This window comes from Rattus rattus, chromosome 4 (genome assembly GCF_011064425.1).
Source record: "Rattus rattus isolate New Zealand chromosome 4, Rrattus_CSIRO_v1, whole genome shotgun sequence".
NCBI classification, from domain to species: Eukaryota; Metazoa; Chordata; class Mammalia; order Rodentia; family Muridae; genus Rattus; species Rattus rattus.
In genome coordinates, this window is record NC_046157.1 from 58368485 (window position 1) to 58394224 (window position 25740).

The following is a 25740-nucleotide window of genomic DNA, read 5'->3' on the forward strand; positions in this document are numbered from 1 at the left end:
ATACTACGTATTATATTAGAACAAAACCCATGGATATCATTTAACTTACTATTATTTGAATTTGTTATTACTCCTAGTATATCAGAGAACATTATAGAATACCACCAGATTTAAAATACTTGAGTATTTTCAATAAATATTACAATAGGAATGGATTTCATATTCTGTGGTATTCTACCTCAAGAACAGTGCCAATCTGCGTCCTGGTATTTGAATCATTTCAAGAGCCACTGCTCCAAATGCCCTTTTTTGCTGCTTAATAATGTGCAGTAATAGGTCCAGGTAAACTAATTTGGGCCTAAGTGATAGCTGATACATCTTCCTCTCAGGTAGCATTTAACTTGATTAAAATGGACAGGTCAACATAAGGCATTTCAGGTGGGAATTTCAAGCACCATTGAGAGCTAATTGGGCACGACAAAGCTTATACAGGGAAAAAAAAGACCATGGGGAGTCACTAAGATTGTCACTACTTGCTATGAAAACACCAATTGTTCCATGTTTGATAGAAAATTGAGAGTTCTGCTCCCTATTTGCCACCTGGGATTTCCTCCCGTTGCCTGTGAGTTTATGTCATTTCACGTGAGAAATCACAGACTAACATTTTGTCTAATGTTTCATGTAATTGATTTGTGTGCAGCATGAACTTGTGAGGTGTGTAGCTGATAAAAAAAAAGCATTTACAAATATGAAAGCAAGACCAATCCCTTCTGCTTCATCATTCATGGTAAAATATGCAAACAAAACACAATTATATCCAATATTGTAGTCAGTAACTGCCCCACAAATTGAAGAGTATTCATGGATGGGTCCATGGCTCCAGCTGCATATGTAGCAGAGGATGGCCTTAGCTGGCGTCAGTGGGAGGGGGGGCTGGCTGCCCCAGTGTAGAGGGATGCTAGTGGCTAGGTAGGCGAGTGGTGGAGCACCCTTATAGAGACAACGGGGAGAGGGTCTGGTATAGGGAATTTGCAGAAAAGCAGGGCAACATTTGAAATGTAAATAAATAACATAGTCAATAAAAAAATCCTGAAAATAATGGCTTATATTAGTGGAGAAACAATGATAACTGGGATGGACTGATCAGAAAATGTTTATTTCCCTTCTGAAACAGTTGTTAGGAAAAAAATCTCCACTAGAATTACTATATCCATCTAGTACCATTTTATATGCTTTCATGGAAAATTTCAACTCAAAACATTTGCTTCCCTCTTAGTAGACAATGTATGATATCTGAAGACACGTGTTGATGCTATAGGGAAATTTTAGAATGTGTAAGAGTAATGACTTGATATATTTGCTCTCTCTCCGTGCTGTGTTGTTTATGAAAGACAGTTTTGATTGTGGATTTCCCTTTGTATGAAAACACACTTGGTATCTGCTTATGTTTTCATTGGTTATAAAATAACATGTCGCCAGTAGTGAAGGAGCAAATTAAACTTAACTGTATGGTTCATTTTAACACCTGGCTCATCTATTCACCCTCCAGAGGAAAGGATTAAATGCACTGTGATTTACTTTTCCTCTTGATTATATGTCATTAGAAGTAGTTAAGTACTCTCCTGTGCAGTACTCATAAGCTAGAATTATTCTTAATATGATAACTTTGCCTACCAATGAATAAGATTATCCTAGATTTACAATATATGATAATGTATCTTATAAAAATATATTATGACCTATCCCTTGTAACTGAAAGATTTGTGTTTCTCTCAAGTTTGGACAGATAGTCTTCTTCTTGCAGGGATCATACTCAATATAGAGCCCTAGGAGCAGGAAGATACTTGTTTCTTCTAAGGATGACTGATCTACATTGAGTCCATTTCATCCATGCAACATAGTAAGACCCTATCTCAAATAAAAAAATAAACCAATATTACAGACAAACAAACAAAACAAAACATAGTAATTCATAGCTCTTCAAGGTGCTGATATTAAGCTCTATGATTCTTTAGTTAAAGACTATATATGTGCGTCATAATGTAACAATATTCACTTAAAAGCTCAGTAAACGTTGCAGAAAAGAGGGAAGAAAAAGCAAGAGCCACAGAAAAGGACTTTAAAGTAGTGTGACATTCTGGCCCCAGCATACGATGTGTCTCTTGCACATTTGAACTGAGAGCAGACATGCGTCCCTTAGTAAAACCTGAATGGCATCTATCCTACAGTCCCCCTGTCTCTATAATACTTGGGAAAGGCTTTTGTGCTGTGGCATCTACTAAAGTCAATTAGACAGTAAGAAGGGGAGATGATTGCTTTCAATGTGCCTCTCAGTACTCAGACTGATTGTATTTTCATTGACAGATATTCAATAGTTATATAGTCTAAGTATTTGTATTTTCAGCATTTAGACATTGAATCTTTTTTTTTGTAAATCAATGAATTTTATTGAGTTTACTTACAGGAGTAAGGTTACTCACAGAAGCAGAAATAACTCAAGAGACAGCTGCATCATTAAATGCCCACTCCAAGGTGAATGACAGATCACAGAACTGAGAACCTGAAGTGCACTGTGGTCTGGAGGAAGTGCAGCAGGTGGGAGAGCACCCTTTCCAGGCAGCTCAGCTTCTCCTGCTTCCCTCAGGTGCCTTAGTTTTGGGTTTTGGGTTTTGTTAACTTTAAGACAGGATTTCTCTGTATAGCCCTGGCTGTTCTGGGGCTCCCAAGTGTAGGGATTAAAGACATGTGCCACCCTGCCCAGCTCATGATCTTTGACATACTAATCGTGCATGTGCCCAGATGCATGTGTATGTGTTGTGCGGGTTGCAGGAGCTCATGGAAGCCTGAAGAAAACAATTGAACCCCTGGAACACGGGCTGCAGGTGCTCTGTAAGCTGCCATACATATTGAATCTTAACCATCAATACAGTAAACATAGAAGGAAAAGATGGGATTCTATGCCAGGAAATTATTCAAACACAGTATCTCCCATTCTGACCTTGGAAATAGACGTCCGTGTTCGAACCTGGCTCCATTTAATAGTTAACCTAGATTTCCAAGGCGGCATTCCCTGTGGTTATTACTGCAGTTTTGGTGTCAGACACCTGGAAACACTTGCAAACAGCTGTGAACATAGAAAATTCAAAATGGAAGTGGATTATAAATGTCCTGACCCTGGTAGAGTGACCAAGTCAACAGAGAATGTAAAGATTTTTTCCACTGGCAAACAAGGAATAGAAGTCAGGGCAAAAAATAAGACTTCCATTCCTCAGTATGAAAAAAGTCCAATTTTTCCCCTTTATTTATTTGTACTTGGCTTAAGTAGGATCAAATTTGAAATTAATCAATTAATTAATTTGTACCAGAACATGCATGGTTTGTTATGTCTTGGCTAGAATTATTTCTAATGTCTTAAACAGAATGTCCTTATTTAGTACATACTGGTCACATTTGTCATTTGTATTTTAGGATCATAATAGATCCTAATAACTTTTGGTTAGTCCTTTATAAGATGGAATTGGTCTTCTCATTGGGATCAGAGTTATCTGTACACAGAACATGATATGGTCTTGTGAAGCTTATCCTATGAGTCACCCTGAAGCACACCTATATAACTGAGTTTCTTATTCATTTCTGTGTTTGAGTCCATCAGAATTTTTGCTTCCCAGGTATTCAGTCTGGCTGTGCTAAGTATGCTTTCATCCTACTAAATTCATAAGCTGTTTCTTGTGTCTTCTGTATGCCTATCACCATGTCCAGGCGAAGACCACCTACAACTTACCTTAGCGAAATTCATCCTTCATGAAGTAAAGTAGTTTAAATTATGATGGGGTGCATTTGAGAAGTGTTTCACTGCTGACAAGGTATCAAAGTATTTTGTAGCATCTTATTTTCCTTACCCACATTGCTCCTAGCATGGAATACCTATTAATCTATAACAATTTGTTTCTCATAACTTCCTGTCTTCTTCTGCTGTAGTGTGCAATTTCTTAGTCAGGTCCCTCCATCTGTATTTTTGTTTGCCTGTTTGTTTTACCTTTGGGTAAGCTATCTTTGTAGGACACTATGTAGTGTACTATAAGTTTCAGATAACTATGAATAAGAATAAGTTACGTTCCCAGGCATGGACTGATGTGTTTTCCTTCTGTCAGACTGTGGCAATTAGGATTCAGGGTCAAAGACTAATGGACTTCCTTAGTGAGTTTTCACTTTGCATAGAATATAGGGTCTTTTGGATATTTCTCTCAAACAGCCTTTGGTTCTGACCAACAAAATAGAAATGAAGTACTTTTAAATTTCTCAATATAGATGAATACCTCTGCCTATGCTAGGGTAGATAAAATGGAGACAGAAATGGTAAATCGCTAATATAAGAGGGATTCCTCTTGTTCTTTACATTTTGATAGAGGTCAATTATTTTTCCTTGTCAGTTATTCTGTACGGTAAACTGTTCAGATGTGTGTGTCATTCCTAGTGTTTGTTTTGGATGGTGTTTGGCTGTGTAACCACAGTTGGCCTGTGAAATAAAGCAGTCTTCCTGAGTTAGCCCTCATTGTACTTTGTTTAAATTTGTACACTTAAATAAAAATGTCTAAAACTCATTAGAAATATCAAAGATTGTATTGCTCAGTGAATAAGACATGATGATATCCTGTCCTTTAAAATAATGAATTTTATGTACAGCTAGTTGATCTATAAACCGTTATTCATTGTGAATTTTATTTATGTATGTGGTGCATTGTGACCTTAGCCATCCCTACTGGCTTGTCCAATTTTCAAGGACTATTCCTTTAAACACCCTCTGTAAATGTCTTATTTTCAAGAGATAGGCACAGCCACACAGGTGTAATAGACACAGCACCTTGCTTATGTAAGCTTTCAGAAACTGAGAATCTTTGTACTCCTGAACTTGGATTTTCAGTCTTCTTTGCTGAGACTCAAACTATTTCTGAAATAAATATTTAAAGAGTGTCTTTTGAGCTGATTTCAAGCTAGTTTCACATATACTTAGCTGTATCGAGCAGCAAAAAAGGACAGATGGAGCTAACACTATCTGTAACGTCTAGACTGTATTTTATTGTTGTTCTGGCTAGTTCCATTTAAAATTGATGCAAGCTACAATCATAAAGGAGAAAGGAACCTTAATTTTGAAAATGCTTCCATAAGAACAAGCTGTAGGCAACCTGTAGATTATTTTCTCCTTTTCTGGTTGCTGTGGGACTGTCCAGACCATCTTGGATGGGGCCAGCACTGGACAGATAGCCTGGAGTTGTATCAAAACCAGTAAACTATGGGAAGGAAATCAGTTAGCAACACTCCTTCCTGGTCTTCATCAACTCCTGCCTCCAGGTTCCTGCCCTGTTTGAGTCACTCTCCTGCCTCCTTTCACTGATAAACAATGATGTAGCAAAGTAAAATAAATAAGTCCCTTTACTCCCAACTTTCTTTAGGTCATGTTGTTTGCCTTAGCCACTATTCTAGTGCTGTGAAGAGACGCCATGAACAAAGCAACTCCTATCAAAAAAACTAGTATTCAACTGGAGGTTTGCTTACAGTGTCATTGGATCCATTATCATTATGACAGGAACCTGACTGAAAGCATGGTGCTGGAACAGTAGATGAGAGCTACATCCTAATCTGCAAGTATAAAGAGAGTTTGGGCTTTTATTTCCTGAAAAAGATTACCCCAAGTGACACAGTTTTTCCAACAAGACAACACCTACTCTCATAAGCCATACCTCCTAATTATTATAATCATTTTCAAATAGTGCTACACCTAAAGTGTAAGCAGTCAAAAATATGACTCATTGGGGGCAATTTCTCAGTCAGACCATCCCAGTGTTTCATGACATCACCACAGCAATAATTACCCTAATTAGGTCAACAGGGCACTTATTTATACATTATTGCTTGGCATGTACTAGTATTCTTTTTAATTCTATTAAGATACTAGGTGAGCAATAGGCATTAAATACTATTTAATTCCTGCAATGCTTTTTCTTTTATAAGATATAAAAATTAAGTGAATATGTAGAAGAGTTAATTTTTTCTAAAACAAATCATACAATGTTCTATTCATTAACATTGTCTTGAAATCTATCTAGACATTTATATCCAGTATTATTTATTTTCTTAATTTCCTAACATCTAGATGAAGTTATCTGATTCTAAAAACTCTCTAAATGTAGAAATAAAATATCTGCTCTCACCTCTCTGAAGAGGAAAGAAGGGAATAGTGTTACAATTTAATTATTTGGTAATTATATATTTTAATATATTGAACATTCAATTAATTAAATGAAAGTATCAATAGTTAATATATGTAAAAAATATCTAAAATATGTCAGGATTTAAGAAACACTTCAGAGTTTTGTATGCCAGAATTGTATGTTACAGAACAAACTGAATATGATTATATACATAACTAAATATATTCATATATAAAACCTCTCCAAATGTAAGAAGTCAAGCTATTTTAATCTAGAATCTAAAGGTATACGCAAAGATACAACACACATACACAAACACACACACACACACACACACAGAGAGAGAGAGAGAGAGGGAGAGAGAGAGAGAGAGAGAGAGGGAGAGAAAAAGAGGGGGGAGGGGGGATGACTGGATTGAAAGAAACCAGGATGACTGGATTGAAAGAAACCAGGAAAACATTTGAGGATAAAACCAAAAGCATGGAGATGTTTCCATGGAGTCAGAGATTTCTGAAAGGTTAACAGCAATTCTAGACGACACAAGATGAAGGAATTATATCTGTAGGGGACAGAAATAATAGTACACAAAGCACTTTAATATTTAGTGTATCATTTAGTGTATCAGTGTCAATGAATCACTTCAACGTATGTTTTCTCAAATGAAGACAGTTGACAACTATAATTGTACTTACCCAGCAGACTAAGATTGATCTCTTCAAAACTTACAATAAATGATTCCAAGAATCTACTCATTGCTGATAAAATAGAAAACCACTTCTGATCTTGCATAACATTTCTTCTTGGAGTAAGGTAACAAAGTAACATACAGCTGAATTGAAAGACTTACGTTACTGATGCAGTTCAACGTGTTGTACATGTATACATCAGTCTGTATTGTTTGTATATTGCATGATTAGATAAGTGATTGAGTCCATTTATTTTAAATGTCGACTAAATAAAAGCTCTTACATTTATTTACATGTTTATTTATTTATTTTGTTTTTTGTTTGTTTTGGCTTGTGTCCAATTCACTATGTATCCTATGGAATCCTCACACACACCACAACTCTGACCAAGAGACATTATTATTTTTGAACTTGAAATTATACACACAGACATGCACATATATATATATATACATGTGTACAAATAAATATACATGCATACATTTGCATACATTCATATACATATATATACACATGTATATGCACATATGTCCAAATGTCAATTCTAGTTCAATATCCTGCAAATAGATTTCTTTCTCATATTAAACAAAGAAAGAGTTTTCAATTTGCCTCTGGTCATGCACATGACCTTATAGCGTCTTGATGGTGGGATTTAATATTATATCACATATCTATGAGATAGTTACTGTTAATTGGACACAAAATTAAATGTTTGATAGTGTATGGAATGGTTCTAATATAATATTTAAATATTTCATATAATTTGTGTAAATATGTGTACACATGTATGGCATCTGCATCAGGGTGCCCACTTTTATACAAGAGAGCATTGATTATCCTGAAGCTGGAGTTTCAAACATTTGGGAGCTGCCACTATGGCTGCTGGGAAGGGAAATCAATCCTCAAGCACTCATCCTTCCAGCTCTTATATCATCATCATCAGCAGCAGCAGCAGCAGCAGCAGCAGTAGTAGTAGTAGTAGTAGTAGTAGTAGTAGAGGTAGTTGTATTGTTATTATTTTGTTATTATTATTGCCATTATATTGAAAAATATTGTGGAGAATTTCCTATATTTTGTTTTCAGTTTGTATTCTCTAATTGTATCTGTTTTTGATAGACTTCTCCCAAATACCACCTATGTGTCTTAGGGGGAAAATATCAATTTCTGTAAGCCACAGCTAAGGATGAATTTTTTGAGAAGTCAACATCACCTGGTCTTTGGTACAGCACCTGGCTTGTTTGTCCATTTTGTTCTACTGGGCTTCTAAGCACTTTGAACGGATAATTTTTCTAGAATTGTACAGAGCGGGCACATAACTCAAGGTCAGTCAGTCATCACTCACCCAGGAAAATCCCACAGCTATCATAATAGCTGCAGCATTTTGTGCTCCATAGAACATGTTCGGATTTGACAATATTGCTCTACAAAGAGGTCAAGGATAGCACAATGACACACTTTGGTTTTCTTCTGAGTACACTATGTCTCTGTGAAACTTTTCTTTGATGTTTCACTTTTGAATGTGAGACTAGGACTTTCCCTCATGTTTTACTCATGTGTACTTCTTACTTTCCAAGCAGGCACAGATGAAGGTATCCTCATACAATAACATAATATTATTGTGTTCTATGACTCTTTTCAATGTTCCCTTCAACCTATAGAAATTCACACTATTTTTTTTATATTCCAATTTTCTTGAAAACCAAAACCTGAAAGACCTTGTGGGCTTCATAAATTTCATCACTCTTCTAAGTCAAAAGAAAAGATTTTTGTGGTCTCTTCTATGATATAAAAAATATCCTCTCAATTAATTTAATAAATCATTTTCCTTTTTTTTAAGCACAAATTCTAATACAACATAGTCTGACTACAGGTTCCCTTCCTCTACATCTCCCAGCCCCTTCCTACTTCCTCTCATCTGGAACCAATCCCTTATTTCTCTCATTAGAAAGCAATAGCCTTCTAAAATTCTACAACCAATAAAATATATCAAGATAAAATAATAATCATCTTATCAAACTTGGACAAGACAGGAAAACATAAAAGACCAACAAGGGAAGGGACAACCATCAGTGACTTGATCATTTACTTAGTTTTTATTGGATATTTTTTATTTAAATTTCAAATGTTATTTCCTTTCCCAGTTTCCCAGACCTAAGCTCCCTAATCCCATCCCCCCACCCCTTCTTGTATAAGGGTGTTCCCCTGCTTAACAACCCCCCATCATTTACAAATTCAGAGTCCACTTACAGTGTACCAAACTGAAAGCTGCAGTATATATGCTGAGCATATCTGTGTGCAGGCCAGCATGTATCCCATGATGCTGTTCCCCATCTCCGAGAGTTCATCTAAGCGTTTCTCGGTTGTTTTAGAGGGCTTTGTTCTCCTGTTGTCCTGTCCTCTCTGGATCTTCCATTCTGTCTACCTCCTCTTTAATAGGATTCTCTGAGCTCTGAGGAAAGTTGAAGCATCTCCTTTAGACCTGTGTTTTCCAAGGCTTTTCTCTCTGTAAAATGTCTAGCTGTAGATCTCTTTGTTCCCATCTGATGAAAGAGGAAACTTCTCTGATAATACCTGAATAATTGAATAAGTAATGCAGAGAATCACTAATAGTATTTTTATTGTTACTTTTTGTTTTGTTTTGTTTTGTTGATTTTTTAAAAACCAGTAGTATTTGATTTTACCCTAGGTCTCTGGGAAATATTGTCTCTGGATCTTAGTCTCTCAAGCAGTGTCAGGCCTGAGTTCTGCCTCATGAAGTCAGACATTTATTGGTTACTTCCATAGAGTTTATACTACCATTGTCCTAGTGTAATTTGTAGACAGGACAGATTGGAGATCCAGGATTTTGTGTTTGCAATGGTATTTACATTTCTTTTTTGGTAATCTGCCATGTCGTAAACACTAGAATATAAGAAGGAAGATTTTATGTTGGCACTAGCTCGACTACCCTATGCTCAATATGTCATGTGGGTGTTTTCTTCAGCAATGGGACTATGCTGTCATTTTGTGGAGATCAAGTAATTGCCTTGGCAACATACTGGCTTACTGTTTTTTTTCCCCCCATGGGACCATTTCACCCAATAACTCATGTAGATTAACCCAAGCCCCATGCTAGAAACTTTGTTTGTTGTCAAGAGGGTTTCTGTCTTCTCAGTATTAAGAATGTTCATTAAGATTGCCTTCATATTTTATAGGGAGTCTTCAGTACACTAGAATTTCATTGTGCCCCTCAGATGCTCTCTAATACTAGCTCTCTTTCCATTCATTCCTTCCCTCAATACCATTCCCCCCAACTTCACTCATGATCCTTCTTTTTTCATATGCCTTCCTACACACACACACACACACACACACACACACACACACACACACACACACACACACACACACACCAGTCTTCCTATAAAAATCTATTCTATTTTCCACTTACAGGGAGATTCATGTCCCTAGTCCCTTCATTTCTAAGAATGCTGTGTCTATGGACAGTATCTTGATTATTATTTATTTAATGGATATATCCAGAAATATGTGAATTCATGCCATATATTATTTTTCTGCATCTGGGTTACCTCATTCAGGATGATTTTTTTTCTAGTTCCATCCATTTGCCTGCAAGATCTATGATGTCATTTTTAAAGAACCAGACAATGCTCTAACTTGTAAATAAACCACATTTTCCTTATCCACTCATTAGTCTGTTTTTCTGTAAAAAGTGGTATCTACGAAATCACACTTTGTAATTTGGAGCTTCAAGGTTCATTTAGGCTGGGGTGTCAACCTAAGCAAAATAAACTTTACCCTGTGTCATGCACAGACATAAAAACTGTCCTGGACCCAATCCTCACTAGTAATCTGATAAGTAACCTGTAGATCCTCTGAGTCCTCTAAGACAGAATGAGCTAATGCTTTTATGACAAGTACAATGACTTTTTTGTTTTGTTTTGTTTTTAAATGGAGCCCATCAACATTTTCTATATTATTTAGCCACCTGTATTGACTGCCCTTTTTACATTTTAATGGTGTTTTATCCAAAATGTTTCAAAATATTTAATAAATCTTTTGCAAGATATTTTATTTCCTTTTGTTACTACTTAATCTTGGGATTAAAACAATTGTATCTGACTGTATTATAAAGTGTTCCAGCCAATGAATTTGAATACTAGAAAATAGGACTGCTGTTTACTTCATAAAACATAAAAGTTGTTAAAATTAATGAAAACTGTAAAATGTTCAGCCTGGTGCAATATCTTTTCCAGGAAGAACATAACAACAGAATTTAATAGAACTGAAATGTTATATCCTTGGGGAACTCAATGGGCAATTATTATATGAGCTAATTAAGTCATGAGTAAATGGTTGTCTAGCTTTCATTTGAAATAATAAGTTTACTGGTGTATGAACTGTCACCACGTGCTCATAAAAATCTTAATAAGATTATTACACACAGGTTGTAATATCTGTTTGCAGTTCCTCATCCTCAAGTATCACATTCCTATAGAAAGGTATTTGTACTCTAGAGACTATGTCAGTCAAAGAGATTTTAAAGCTTACACTTGGTAGAAAACATTAGAATTCTCTTACAGGAAAGTGATATTTTTCATTGGTTACTTTACAATGCTTGCAATTCAAAGTATATTTTGTTTCTGAAGCAGGAGAGGATAAGTCCCTCTTCCTTCTACCCTGCATTCTAGTAGCTTTTACTGTGTTCTGACAGGCTCCCTATATTATGACAGCATGCGTGAGTAAGTGCTGGCAAAATAATTGTGGGGTAGAATTTCAGAACATCGCCCAAGCGGAAGCAAAATGAGAACTGTTATATGACAGGTTTGAATTCTGATTGCTCAAGTTGATGGATAAGGCTCACATTGAACTTGTTCTGGTGAGAAATCTCACATATGTGGTCTAGACAGAGAGCTTCCTACTCACCAAGAGAATTGCCGAGCTGGCTAGTTCAAACAATCTCTTAATTTAATTTATCACTGCATAGTAAGAGCACTGATAAAAATTTTACAAGATGTCTCATGCTGGCTTCATCAAGACAGTTAATAACTTACATGTTTAAGTGGTGTTGGTTGAAATAAATTTGGATTGAGTGTGGGACTCCGGCTAGCTGCCTCTTTAAGGTATTTTAGTTTTAATTAAGTGTCACATTCAGAATAACTGATGAGTGACCTGCTTCTTGTCTCCTTAAGATTGTAGAACATAAAACTACGAAAGCCGACCTTGTTCCTAAGACATCCCACATACCACCTGATATTAATCCACCGGTTCTTTTTACTTTAGTTTAAAGTAGCATGTTTGGAAATAACATTTTGTAAGGTAGATCATTGTAAGGTACTATGTCATAATGAAGAGATTAGTGATTTATCAATACACATGGTGAAGTCTAACTGTAAATAGGGACCTGAGAAAATACTTAATTACCACAATCTAACTCCCTATAGATCACATTTAAGTGTGAATATTGATCATCCGGTTAATATGTAGACGGATATTCAGTTATTTTGAAATGGATTCTAAAAATCTACAAAACAGAGATCCGTCTAATTATGGTCAGTGGATAAGTCTGCCTACTACTTCTTGAGTAAAGATGACTAAATTTTCTTGACATGCATACACAGTCAAACCTAGTTATTGAAGGAAATACATCAGATTTTCTCAAATACAAATGAAATAAATAAAATGCATACATATTATACTATAAACAAAAAATCAGAAATATGCTTACAACCAATATCACCCAAAATCTCTTGGTTACAAACAGTGTGAGTATTACATTCCATATGGTGAGGAATTATATTAAGGGCTAGAGATACAGAATAGAACTCCTTAGGAGAATAGGAAGGAACAGTAATTTGAATTTGATTATATTTAGCAAAATGTTGGCAATTTGTCTCATTTGCAATATTTTTATCAGAGGAGTTTTTGAAGATATGAAGAATATTACTTAGTTTAGATAACAAAGAATAAGACACAGACCAACAGCACACTTCAACAGTTAGTGCTCTTAACCACCCCTCTAAATATAGGTTTGAAGAGTGCAATAGTAGCATTTATGACCCGGAGATTGATATATATATATATATATATATATATATATATATATATATATATCATGCTTCTATGTCTCAAGGAATATTGGAAAAGAGCAGGAAGAAACTGTAGAAAAGAGTCAGCCATGAAAAGATGCATACAGGTAACATTACATAGACTAAACTGGCTGAACTTAGGGATATATATATATATATATATATATATATATATATATATATATGCCATTAATGAAAAGGGGCCATGAATTTGATAGAGCAGAAGTAGGAATATATGCAAGGTTTTGAAGAAGGAAAAGGGGGCTGGAGATATGGCTCAGTGGTTAAGAGCACTGACTGCTCTTCTAGAGGTCCTGAGTTAAATTCCCAGCAATCACATGGTGGCTCACAACCATCTGTAATGGAGTCCGATGCCCTCTTCTGGTGTGTCTGAAGACAGCTATAGTGTACTTATATATAATAAATAAATTTTAAAAAAGAAGAGAAGGGAGAAATTACATATTTATATTATAATCACAAAAATAAAGATATAATAAAAGGTATTTTATATAATATATAACTTGAATAAATATGTTTTAAAAATATAGCATTCCAATTGGTTACCTACTTCTCTTTCATTCATTTTGTTTCTGTTTCTACTCTTCTACACTTAACACATTGGAGAAGAGATAGTAGACAAAGGAAAGCTAGTATCTGCGTGTTTACCATATGCAAATGACACTGAGCTTAGCAGTACAGAAGGAACTTTTGATGGAGTAGTCACAAACGTGAATCCAAGGCTCCATTGGCTGGTTCTACTGCGATTCTTCCATGTGGTACTTGAGTGCCCACTTAGGCCTTCCTTGGCTTTTTCCACAGGTTATAAAGAGGACAAGACCTTTGTTTCATCATAATAGGGTTACTTGGTAGATAATACTCTGTATGATAAGGACAACATAATGACCATTTGGTTCCAAGTTGATGACATTATTTCAGAAGATTTTGGGACATCTTAGGATTTTCAAACTCATAAGAGGAAATGGGTCTTTCGAGCTGAGAATTGTCATTTTAAGACTTACCCAACTTCCTGCCTTGTACCATTTTATTGAAATCTGTTTTTGTGTTTAAAAGTTATTATTTGCTGATACTACCTAGTTACCAGAATATTTCCTAAATTACTGATTTACTAATTTACTAAATTACTAATTTTCAACTTGTTTTGAAGGTAGGATGTGGGTGGTTTATTGGAGTTTAGAAATAAGTAAAGAAGGGAAAAATAAAATGAGATAGAACACAGCAGTAGGAGAATGTGCCTCATGGAGAGATGGTGGAAATCAATCCTCAGTTTCTGTAGCTACAGCTAAAAAGAAGATGGATAATTCATAATCTTTAAACAGACAAGCATGTAGAAGGGTGTATGATGAAGTATTCTTCAGTAAAGACATGCATGGATTGGTTCGCCTTAAAAAAAAAGGCAAGCATGAGCAAGAACTGTGCTGTTAGACAAAATGTGGTCAGGAAGTTAGAGTGTCAGGGTGATACACTTTTAAAAATGTCTCACATAACAGTTGGAGAGCTATTCTAAAAGAAAACAGACTGATAGCTCATGAGTTATAAGACATATTTAGGGTATTAAATATCTTAAATTAACACAATTGAACTTATTTGCTTCGGTATTAAAAAGATAGTGTTATTAGTAGTGGTCTTTCTGACTGACATTGGAGAAAGCTAGAAAACTAGGCAGTGACCAAATTTTGGTGGAATGGAGACTGGGCTCAACTTATACAAAGAAATGTTGAAATAAAAGATTTCATTCATTGTCAATTGAAAGATAGCCATCAGAGAAAAGATAAAAGTCAATAATTTACATGGAATAAAATTAGATCTCAAAGCCAAGATTGAAAGTAGAAAAGAAAGAGAAAGATGAACAGACATACGGTATTACTTTTTTCCCCAATGTCTTTTTTCTCTCTTAACTTTTATCCATACCTAAGTCTTGTTAAGCTCATTACGTTTTTCCCACCCCTCCCCCGCTCCATGGTCAGCAATGTGAATCTCGATCACCTGCCCCATTCCCTTAGATTCAAGCTTCTTATAAAGGGCAGTTCAAAGGAAGCCATTATCATGCGAAGAAGTGGAGCAAAGGAAATATGTTTTAAAATATGAACAATGAAATATTTATTACATATTTAAATAATAGTATTCTTTCTTTACAGTTTCAATTACATTTATTTTTGCCAAAATATGACAATTACCATATGTATTTCTGTCTTGTTTTGGTAAAATACTTTTCTGATGGTATTTAAGAAAGAAAAATAGTGTTGTATGTGAGGGTTTTAGAAGTGATACAATGCAACCTGGCAAGGAGAGATCTGAGTAGCTGGTCATTGTGCCTCCTCAGAAACAGAACACAGACGAGAAATAGGGCCAGGCTACAAGACTCTGAATGTCTGTACTGAGTGACTTGCTTTTGTCTATAAGGCTCTGCTTTCTAGGTACACATTCTTCCACATCAACCTTCCATGCTGGAGACCCTGTTACTCAAACACTCCAGCAGAGGTGATCATTTCACGCTTATGTTATAAGAGTTCACCTCTGACCTACATAGAATCGTGGCTCCTATCTCACAGTGTAAAATGCTTGTTGTTCATTCCTAACATGTCCAGTTCTTAACTGCCTCAATTCTGTTCAAAGCTCTTATGTCAGCCACTGGGGAATACCTTAATTCTAAACACATAAACATCCCTTGGACACTACTTTTATTTACTTCTGTGTGTCTTTAAACCTTTACATATTTGTGGTTGACTAGGGAGTGCCTATTATGGAATTCTCAATTTCACTGAGTGAAACTCATTCCTTTCAATTGAATTTTCATTTTTCCTATCTGGAGCCTCCATTTGATCCATTTGGTCATCCCCTTAATATGCCTTTACAGCTCTTTGCAGTTTAAAGTTAATCTGGACACACCTCATCTAAAATTTTAAGACAGCCTATGCTTTCTTTATCAATTTATGTTTGTCATCTTCCTGTTCCCCTGATTTCTCTTTCTATACTTATTAACAGATCAGACCCTAAGTAGTAACCATGTCATAACCGAACACTTTTCTATCTGTACATTTTATTAGAATTTGCCTTGTGAATTTATCCACAAATTGTGAACTGAGTTTCTTATAACTCTCTCAGCATAGGCACAGTGTTAATGGGGTTTTTTTGTATGAGTATCAGAAATTTTCTTTAGTCTAATTCTCAATATGATAGTTGTTCCTCCTCCTAATCCATGACAAACCCGTTCATGCCTTTTAGCCCTCTTTCCTAACTCACACCAGAATGGATCATTTAGCTTTAGATACAATGCCCTAGGACTTCTTCAAGGTAAAGCATCAAGTTGTAGCCATGAAAAGGAGAGATTCAACACTTTTTAACAAGTGGCTTCATTTTTTAAGTCTTTTAAAAATTATCCTTTTAAAAACTTTAGAGATTATGATGTAATTAAATCATTTCCTCTTTCTTTTCCTCCCTTCAACCTCCCCAAAGACCACACCTTTCTCTCTTTCAAATTGATGACCTCTTTTATAATAGCATTTGTTATATATTTCTAGATATATAAAAATTAACCTGTTCAGACAGTTTAATGTTATTTTAATATTAATAACATATTAATATTGAATAACTAATTGGTATGATCTTTCCTGAGAAAGATTGCTCAGAGCATTCCATATTTTTCTGTAGTTCTTTGTCTAAAATTGAGGCTGTTTCTGTATTAACATGTCTATATATACAGATGTTGTTCATGTGATGTATACGTAGCCCTATTTGTGAGACTTCATAGCTATAAATTCTTGTATTTATTTGAGGCACTAACACATAGAAAACATACTGTACTTCTGACACTCATAATCTTTCTCCCCCTTCTTACACGAGTATCCCTGAACCTCAGTGTAGGAGGTGTGTTGTACATCTATGTCTTGGGACTGGTTCCACAACTGTATATTCCAATGCATTGTAGTTTTCTATAATGGTAGGGGTTGTTGCAAAAATATGGTTCATTGATGAGGCATGGGAATTACACTTATCTCTGGGTATAGGGATAAGTGAACAATGAATAAAATCAAGAGCCCTGAGCCTGAATAGAATTGAATACTCTCTCCCTGTGGAATAGCATTCATGGTACCAGAATGCACAGTACGAGATTGCAAAGGAGGGAATGAATAACTTCCGCCAGCTCTGTTGCCTGCGAACTACAACAAGCACCATGACACAGTATGCAAGTTGACGCCGTAGTGGCACACAGACTATGGCTGTAACAACTGTCTGTGTAATTAAACTCAAGGACAATCGAAAAGAGATAAGTCACACCTGTAACTGGAAATGCAGAGAACCACTCAGGACTAGTGAAATCACAGATTTCGAAGAGAACCGAAAGCCACTACCACCGGATAAAACCTAAGTACATTCAAATGTCATTTTAATGTCTTCCTTCCACTGTTTTACTCTCTGTTCACAGGTTCCTTTCAGTGCTGGGCTCCTATCATTATTGGTGGTGGCTTAATGATAATGATCTTTTTTCCGGAACCTCTCCTACATGCTGAAGGGGATAGCTGCTGCCTAAAATGATCCAGAGGATTGTTTCCCTACTTTATCCCTTTCTTCAAGAGAAGACTTTAGTTTTACATAGAAGATTGCTAGAAATCGTACATCATAAGTTCCATTTGTAACTGTTCTGTATCTTGAAAGAGAGAAATTGCACAAGATTAATATAAAAGGCATAGTCAAATTTAAATTGATTATAAGCTTCAAAAGGTATTTTCATCCTTATTCAGAAGAAACCTGCTTGTATAGCTTCATCATGAAGGTTTGAATCATGGACTAATAAAAAAACTGCATTTCTACCTCAGAAAAAAACAACAGAAGAGTGGACAGACTCATTGAAAGGGCCAGAGTCCTTTTCCCAGCACAAAGTAGGCATTGAAACAGTCTCTGAGAATTGTCCTCATATACAGGACTACAACAGTGGGAATGTCTGTGGACGTGTTAAAGTGGAAGAGGGTAAATTTCTAGACAAGGATTATAGACACATAATAACTTCTAAGAACAGAATATGCTCCACATGAACCTTCACATGCCAGGAATGGTTTATGTATAATTAGATTGGGCTTATGGTGGCTATTGGCTGCTCTCTACAAACTGATGGTAAGGTACTGTTGCTAAATAAAACATTAGTGAATCTCACTGTAACTAAGAGAAGTTGAGCTACAGCCTTCACATCTACTGACTACTGAGTACTGACTACAGATTACTGACTACAAACTACCGACTGATTTTTATAGTAATGGAAGATACAGTGCTGATGGATGAAAGGTGAAAGGTAACCACCAACCCAACCACAAAATTTCTGATCTACAAAATGATCTGCCTATATGATACATTGGTACAATAGTGGCACATATGTTGTGGAAATAGCCACTCACTATCTGAATGGACATTCCATGAGAAGAAATCATTGACTTAGACTTCTCAGATATCCAAAACCCTGAGGCTAGATAGGCCATGGGCCTATGGGAAAACCAAATATTGTTCTGCTAAAGGAACATAAAAATAAAATGACTTTTAATAGTATTCTTCTATCCATAGATGAATACACTCACATATACACACACACAACACCCCTTTTAAATAAAATGGATATATAACTCTAGTTTTAAATTTTAACATGATTTTAACCTAAAATTTGCCATAAATTTATTTGAAATATATATACACAGAAAGTTTACTCAGAGATAAAGAACACTGAAGTTTATTAAAATTATGCATTTACTGACACCAAGAAGCACTTACTGACAGGAGCCTGGCATAGGTGTCCCGTGAGAGGCTCTGTCAATACAGATGCAGATGCACACAGCCAAACATAGGACTGAGCATGGAGACCCCAGTGGAGGAGTTAGAGCAAGGACTGAAGTAGCTGGAGTGGTTTGCAACCTCATAGGAAGAACAATAATGCCAACCAACCAGACACACAAAGCTCCTAGGGAGTAAACACCAACCAAAGATTACACATGGAGGGACCCCTGGCTCCACCTGGATATGTAGCAGAGGATGGCCTTATCTGGCCTCAATGGGAGGAGAGGACCTTGGTCCTGTGGAGGCTCGATGCCCCAGGGTGCAGCAGGCTCTTCTTGATATCATGACAGAAAAACTTTTACTGAAAGGACTCTGATCGAACAGTATACCAGACAAGGGTCAGCATGTCTGTCTTCTGAGAGGTTCCACCCAGCAGCTGATTCAGACAGACACAGAGACCCACAGCCAAACACTGGATGGAGCTCACGGAATCCAATGGAAGAGTTGGGGGAAGGATTGAGAGCCCCAAATGAATAGGAACTCCACAGAAAGAGCAATTGAGTCAACTAGCCGGGACACTTGAGTGCTGTCAGATACTGTGCCACCAACCAAAGAGCACACACAGGTTGGACCTAGGCTCCCCACACATATGAAGCAGATATGCAACCTGGTCTTTATGTGTGTCCCAAACAACTGGAACAGGGCCTATCCCAAAAGCTGTTGCTTGTCTGTGGGATACGTTCTTGCAGCTGGGCTTCCTTGTCTGGTCTCACTGGGTGAGGATGTGTCTAGCCGAGCAGAGATTAGATAGAGGGATAACTGGGGGAGCTTCCACTGTCTAAGAGAAGAAGGGGACGGAGGGTTGGGGGATGGAGGAAGGACTGTGGGAGGGGTAACAGGGAGGAGGACAGTTTGGGATATAAAGTGAATAATAAAAAATCAATTTATTAAAAAAGAAATATAAAATTATGCATTTAGTAGTCATTTTGCTATAACCACAATACACAAATACACACACACAGACGCACACACACACACACACACACACACACACTCACGCACACACACACACACATGAACACACACAGACACAGACACACACAGGGAGGGAGAGGGTGGAGAAAAATGCACACAAACGCACTTAAGCTTTAAATTGCACACTAAAGATAAATGTAATACTGTGCACAAAAATATAAAAGTGAAATTAATTAAATGGTCACACGTTTATTATTCCAATATTTGGATGATTTCTAAAGACTGAGTTTTGTTGCATGTTCATTTAGACATAGAGTGTCACATTGTGACATGAGAATCATTACGAACACGTATGACACACTTATTTTAACCAAGAACAATGTTTTCATGTCTGCTTATCTTAGGAGGAAACATGAACACCTCTTAAAAGATCTGTGAGTATGGTTTGGCCTTTCTATCTTCTACTCTTATTAACAGGATGTGTTCAGTTTCCTCTTTCTTATCTGGGCATGGAGACACTGTCTTTTCTGCAAGCTGTCTTGGTTTTTACCTATCACACATGGCCATAGAAGGCATTTAGTCCATTCGTATATGTGGGATGGTCCAGGAAATACACTTTTGGAAGCAAATCTGGGATTTCCATTTTGGTCCCTGAGAATAATCAGTAAAATTCCATGGTGGGAAGGCCTTTCATTAGTGTGTTTCTAAAGCTGTAGCCACAAATTTTGCAGTTATACTGTTTGTGTTTGTGATTTTCTTACCTCAGATCTTAGTTATTGATAACCAAGATGACAATGTCAAATGACTAAATCATGGAGTTCCTAGGACTCATCGGTCCCTTTTACATCTTCCACAGAATGAAACTTTGACTAAGAAAACTTTTTATTTTTGGACGTGGGGGATGGGGATGAAGGATTTAAATTGGTGAACTTCCTGAAAGCCCTCATTAGCCTGTTGTGAATTAGGAAAAGATTTCCCTCTTTTCTTTGAGGAAACCTTTTAAACAAATTACTAAGGGGTTCCTTAACATAAATTTGTTTCTATCCTCATCCTGCATTACTGAGGCCCTGTTGTAGTATTACAATCTAAAAGTGTATTGTTGATATAAGAGGACATCAATATTGGCCGATGGTCATCAGGTCCATAAACCAATCATTTATCAGCATGCTTTTAAATTTTGTCTTCTTTCTTCCTTCCTTCTTTCCTTCCTTTTTTTCTTTCTTCCTTCCTTCCTTCCTTCCTTTCTTTTTCCTTTCTCTCTCTCTCCTATCTTTCTTCCTTGCTTTTTCTTTTGATTTTTCTTTTTGTATAAAGCATTGCACATGGTCAGGAGTTAATATGGGCCTCCCATTTAATACCATAAGCCAAGGTTGAGATCTGAAAGATAACAGCAAGTCAGAATGGCTCATCAAAGACACTTCTTTGATTCTTCGCACATTGCTGTAATTCAAAGGAAGATGTGGAATCTAATTACTTTCAAGTGCGCCTTCATAAGCCTTACCCATAGTGCTCTAAGAACAGTCATTGATGGCTGTCACAGAGCTCTGTCCCTCATATGAACCTTAGGTCTGTGTTTTCTTATTTCTGATATCCTGGGAGAATTTGAGAACATAGAGAGTGGCAGGGCTTTCTTGAAGAAGAGGAAATATTTTAGTAAAGTTTCATTTCCTAGTGTTTGTTTGTCTAAAGGTGTTCTATGTGATTTTATCTACAGCAGCTGTTTATCTTTGTGGACAGACACGAAGACCTGATTTAGACGGCATTTCAAGTTATTTCTCTTGAGTTTTTATGAAATAGGCCTGGATCACATACTTTAAGTAATAATCCCACAGAGCTTGTTTTGAGGATCCATGAATGTAGTATGTATGTATGTATGTATGTATGTATGTATGTATGTATGTATGTATTATATATATATATATATATATATATATATATATATGTGTGTGTGTGTGTGTGTGTGTGTGTGTGTGTGTGTGTGTAACCTCGGGATAAAACTAGTTGCAATGTTTGACCATGCATCATAGCTGAGAGTCAAAAAAAAAAGATTAAAGTGTTTCTATGTTAATTCTAGTGGGAGGAGGAGTACAAATTCAACTGTAAAGAACATTCTCTTCCAATCTGAGTCCTCAAGATCTGTGTAACTGCAGGTCTTTTTCTTAGCAAAATCACCCTTAGCAAGCCTTAGATTACACTGAGTGTAGCTTCAGCAAAGAAGCACACTCTAGGGCTTGTCTTTCCCTGACCGAAGTTTGGACCTGCCATTTTATTTATTTTCTTTCAGGAGGTTTGTAGCTGTTGCTTACCATCCTGTTATCCTGAGGCCTTCCACAATAGCTCGGCCACAATTTCAGAGGGTTTTGTGGACTGTGAAAAGGACAGAGGAAGGCAAGGAGAAATAGTGCGGTGCTGTCAGCTCTTTGCTCCTTTTGTGGGACAGAGAGAAGGCTGAAAGCACTTCATCTTCCATTGTTAAACTTCAGAGATTATGGACGCAAACCAATTGTACCTTCTGACTGGCAGATCACCAGTTGTTCCCAGCGTGAATCACAGAGCACCTGCGGATAGCTCCTGGGCTCTTGTTTTTTTTTTTTTTTTTTTTTTTTGAACAAAGAATCAGACCAGTTAACTCATGGATACAGATAGAAATAGGGACAGTTTATTAAGAGGAAGAGAGTTATTCACAGGAAAGAAAGTGGGCTAGACAGGAAGAAAAGGTCTGAGCTCAAAAGGGCAGATTCCTAGGGGTGTTGGCTCTTCGTAAACCATTTGCATAACACCACTGTCTCCCATATTACATATCATACACTTTTCTTACTTATGTGCTAAAACCATAAGAGCTGTAGATAACCCAGGGAACTGGTAAGGCGGGTAGTGGTAGGCAGAATTGCAAGACTCTAGCTTCACTTCAAGAATGAGTGTTTTTTTATTTTCCCATTGCTGTTCATTCATTGTTTACCTAATGGTTAGAAACAGCACTGAAGTCAGAGTGTGATCTACAGTGTATGTGACCCCTTCTCTGAGGACGTTTTGGGCTCTCCTTTACTTTGTGTCCTTGTTTTGCCCCAGAGGACATTCTTCCTAGACTCTATCTCCTGCCCGCAGTTTTCCACACTTAAGCAGCCATATCTTTGGTCAGGGGTTGCATCCCAGAGAGAACTGTAGAGCATTTGGACTCCATTGGGTGTCTTCTGTTTCATGTAGGCAGCTGATTCAGCCATTCCTGCCATTCTAGTTTACCTACTGTCTTCTTTGGGATGTTTTCCTGAGAGTGCAAATCTAATTCATACCATGAGCCTCAATGTTAAGAACACTTATGGATATAAGTAACATGTTCAGATGAGGCAAGTTTACTTGTTGCTCCTGTTCTTGAAGTATAGATTGTTTCTATTACCTTCAGGCATGTAGAGTGGATAGTACTCTGGTTTCATACTATGTGGTTTTGGTACCACCAATGTACACAATACTAACTTGGGCCCTAAGTTCCTGCGGGCTGTGCCCAATAGAAAGAGCTTTTGTAAACTCTAATCTCCTAAGTCCCAGCACAGAATTCAATAGGTTCTCTATTTATTCCTTGCACTCGTGTAACCTTATTAAATGCTTACTTATCTATTTCTGAGAAAAGGAGATAATTGGGACAGAATTTCATGAATGATTTTGCTATGTAGTCTTTAACAGCATTAGATATAAGTATGGCAATTTTTTATGAGAGTAACATTTTGGTGATGTTCTAAAATTTTAGAATTCCCAGTCTTTTAGTTTCAAGCCTGCAGACAAGTATTTTAAGATATTAAACAAAGCCCTTGGTCCTGCCAAGACTGAACCCCCAGTGAACGGTGATTGTTGGGGGGAGGGCGGTAATGGAGGGAAGATGGGGAGGGGAACACCCATATAGAAGGGGAAGGCAGGGATTAGGGGGATGTTGGCCTGGAAACTGGGAAAGGGAATAACAATTGAAATGTAAATAAGAAATACCCAAGTTAATAAAGATGGATGGAGAAACAAAAAGAAAAAAAAGATATTAAACACTTGAGCATTGCCTCATCTAATATTAGTGGTACTTATGAGTATTTCTGTTCATACACTTACCCTCTGTGAGGTGTCATTTCCTGTGTTTGCCTCCCTTTGTAAAGTTTTAATAAGTCAAAATATCTTATTTACATATTTTGTTATAATGATCTAGAATATGATTTCATCAAAAGTCTGGTGGGTGGAACTTTCCTTTATATATTGCACAATATGGCTATACAAATAAGATCTATGTTATTGTTAGGGGATATCTAACTATGAATTTGTTATATTATAAGGCTAATAAAAATTTAATGAACAAATATAAGTAAATGCTATGTATAGACTGGTACGAATTGCAAACTACTGTAACATATAACATTGCTAGAATGTAGTTATAAAATTTACATTTTTCCAGAGTGAATAATGAAAAATTGACAACAGTGATTTATGTTTGTCTTGAGTGATTTAAATAATAACTAGTAGTATCCACATTTAAAGCCCGGATTAACTGTTACTCAAATATTGTTTTTCAGCTCTTCTTCAAGTGACAATTTCACTTAGCAAAGTAGAGCTTAGTGTGGGTGAATCTAAATTCTTCACATGTACAGGTATGTACTTAGATAATATGCCCTGTGCTTGTAAAGTTTACAAAGAATATTGGATAAAGTTATGTAGTTAAAACGGATGTCAATAAAAATAACATCTTAACATTCATTATATGATTGGGAAATGATGACAATGATTAAATATTAGCATATAAAATGTGTTTTTATTTTTTGATTATCAAAGTAGCTAATATTTTATAATATTACATTGTAAAATAAAATATGTACATACAAATTTTCTATTGATTTAAATATTATTTCCATTTAAATAGCCATACTAGGTTTAATTTGAACTCTCAAACTGAATCTCCTTGTCTATAAGTAATAAATAAATCAGATATGGCAGTGCATAATTCCAATACCTGAAGGAAAGGTAAATGACAAAAGAAGATATATGTGTTTGATTCACACATTATAATTAAATAATGTACTGAGTTCAGAAATATTTTTGTAAAATTTGTGTTAATTAAACACAAGATTAGTAGATAATTATTTGATCTCCCTTCCATTTAATTAGAATGCTAAATTTTTCAGAGATCCCTGATTTACTTGATATGAAAGCTTTATTTTTCTATATTATAGAAATCTCAAATGAACCTATTATATATATACTCATATTAATCATATCCATGTTCATGAACATAAGCATTTTTAAAACCTTTTATTTACTTATGTATGAGTGCTCTGTCTGTCTGTATATCTACATGACAGAAGAGGGCATCAGATCTTATTACAGATGGTTGTGAGCCCCCATGAGGTTTCTGGGAATTGAATTCAGGGACCTCTGTAAAAACAGTCAGTGCTTCTAACCGCTTAGTCATATCACCAGCCCCAACATAAGCTTTTATATATAAAAACTCAAAATTATTCATTCAGTGCTAAAATAACTCTGGAAGCTATTTTTAAATTGTGTCTCTTTCTGGTTATAGTAAAATAATGTAAATTTGGCTTGCCATAAGTATCCATGACATATATAAGACAGATTTGTTTAGCAGATTTGTAATATAGGTTATTGGTATCGTGCTTACATAATATATTCAAAGCCTTGATTTAAATCTCCAGGATCGCACAACAGAATGAAAAAGTTGAGGATGTCATGGCTTAGTTGATATGATAAGTACTAACAGAAAAAGCATTTCTGTACTAATATTCCTAAATCATTTCAGAAAATAGGAACATTGAATATTGGTTCTTTTGGTTAGAAAATGATAAAAACAATTTTTAATGTCTTCTTCTCCATGTATCTGAAGTGCTGCATATAATAACTTGCATTTTGTATGGTGAAAGTGGATCAAAAATGAAGGAAATTCTACCCAAGAATATAGGTTACTATTCCTAAACTTCACATATTCTCTAACTATACACAAGAAATATGCAAAAATATTTCAAGTTTATACTTTTACAGAATTTCATCATAAGTGAAGTTTAAAATCTATGACAAAAAAGA

General features: G+C 36.0%; 1 protein-coding gene across 1 annotated transcript in view; it reads left to right on the plus strand.

Moving 5' to 3' along the window:
* Ncam2 (neural cell adhesion molecule 2) overlaps positions 1 to 25740 on the plus strand; it is a 468347-nt gene that overhangs the window by 218774 nt on the left and 223833 nt on the right. The window contains exon 2 of the mRNA XM_032900505.1: positions 24222 to 24296. Within this exon, the coding sequence (XP_032756396.1) occupies positions 24222 to 24296 (75 nt within the window). The remainder of the gene's footprint in view (positions 1 to 24221; positions 24297 to 25740) is intronic.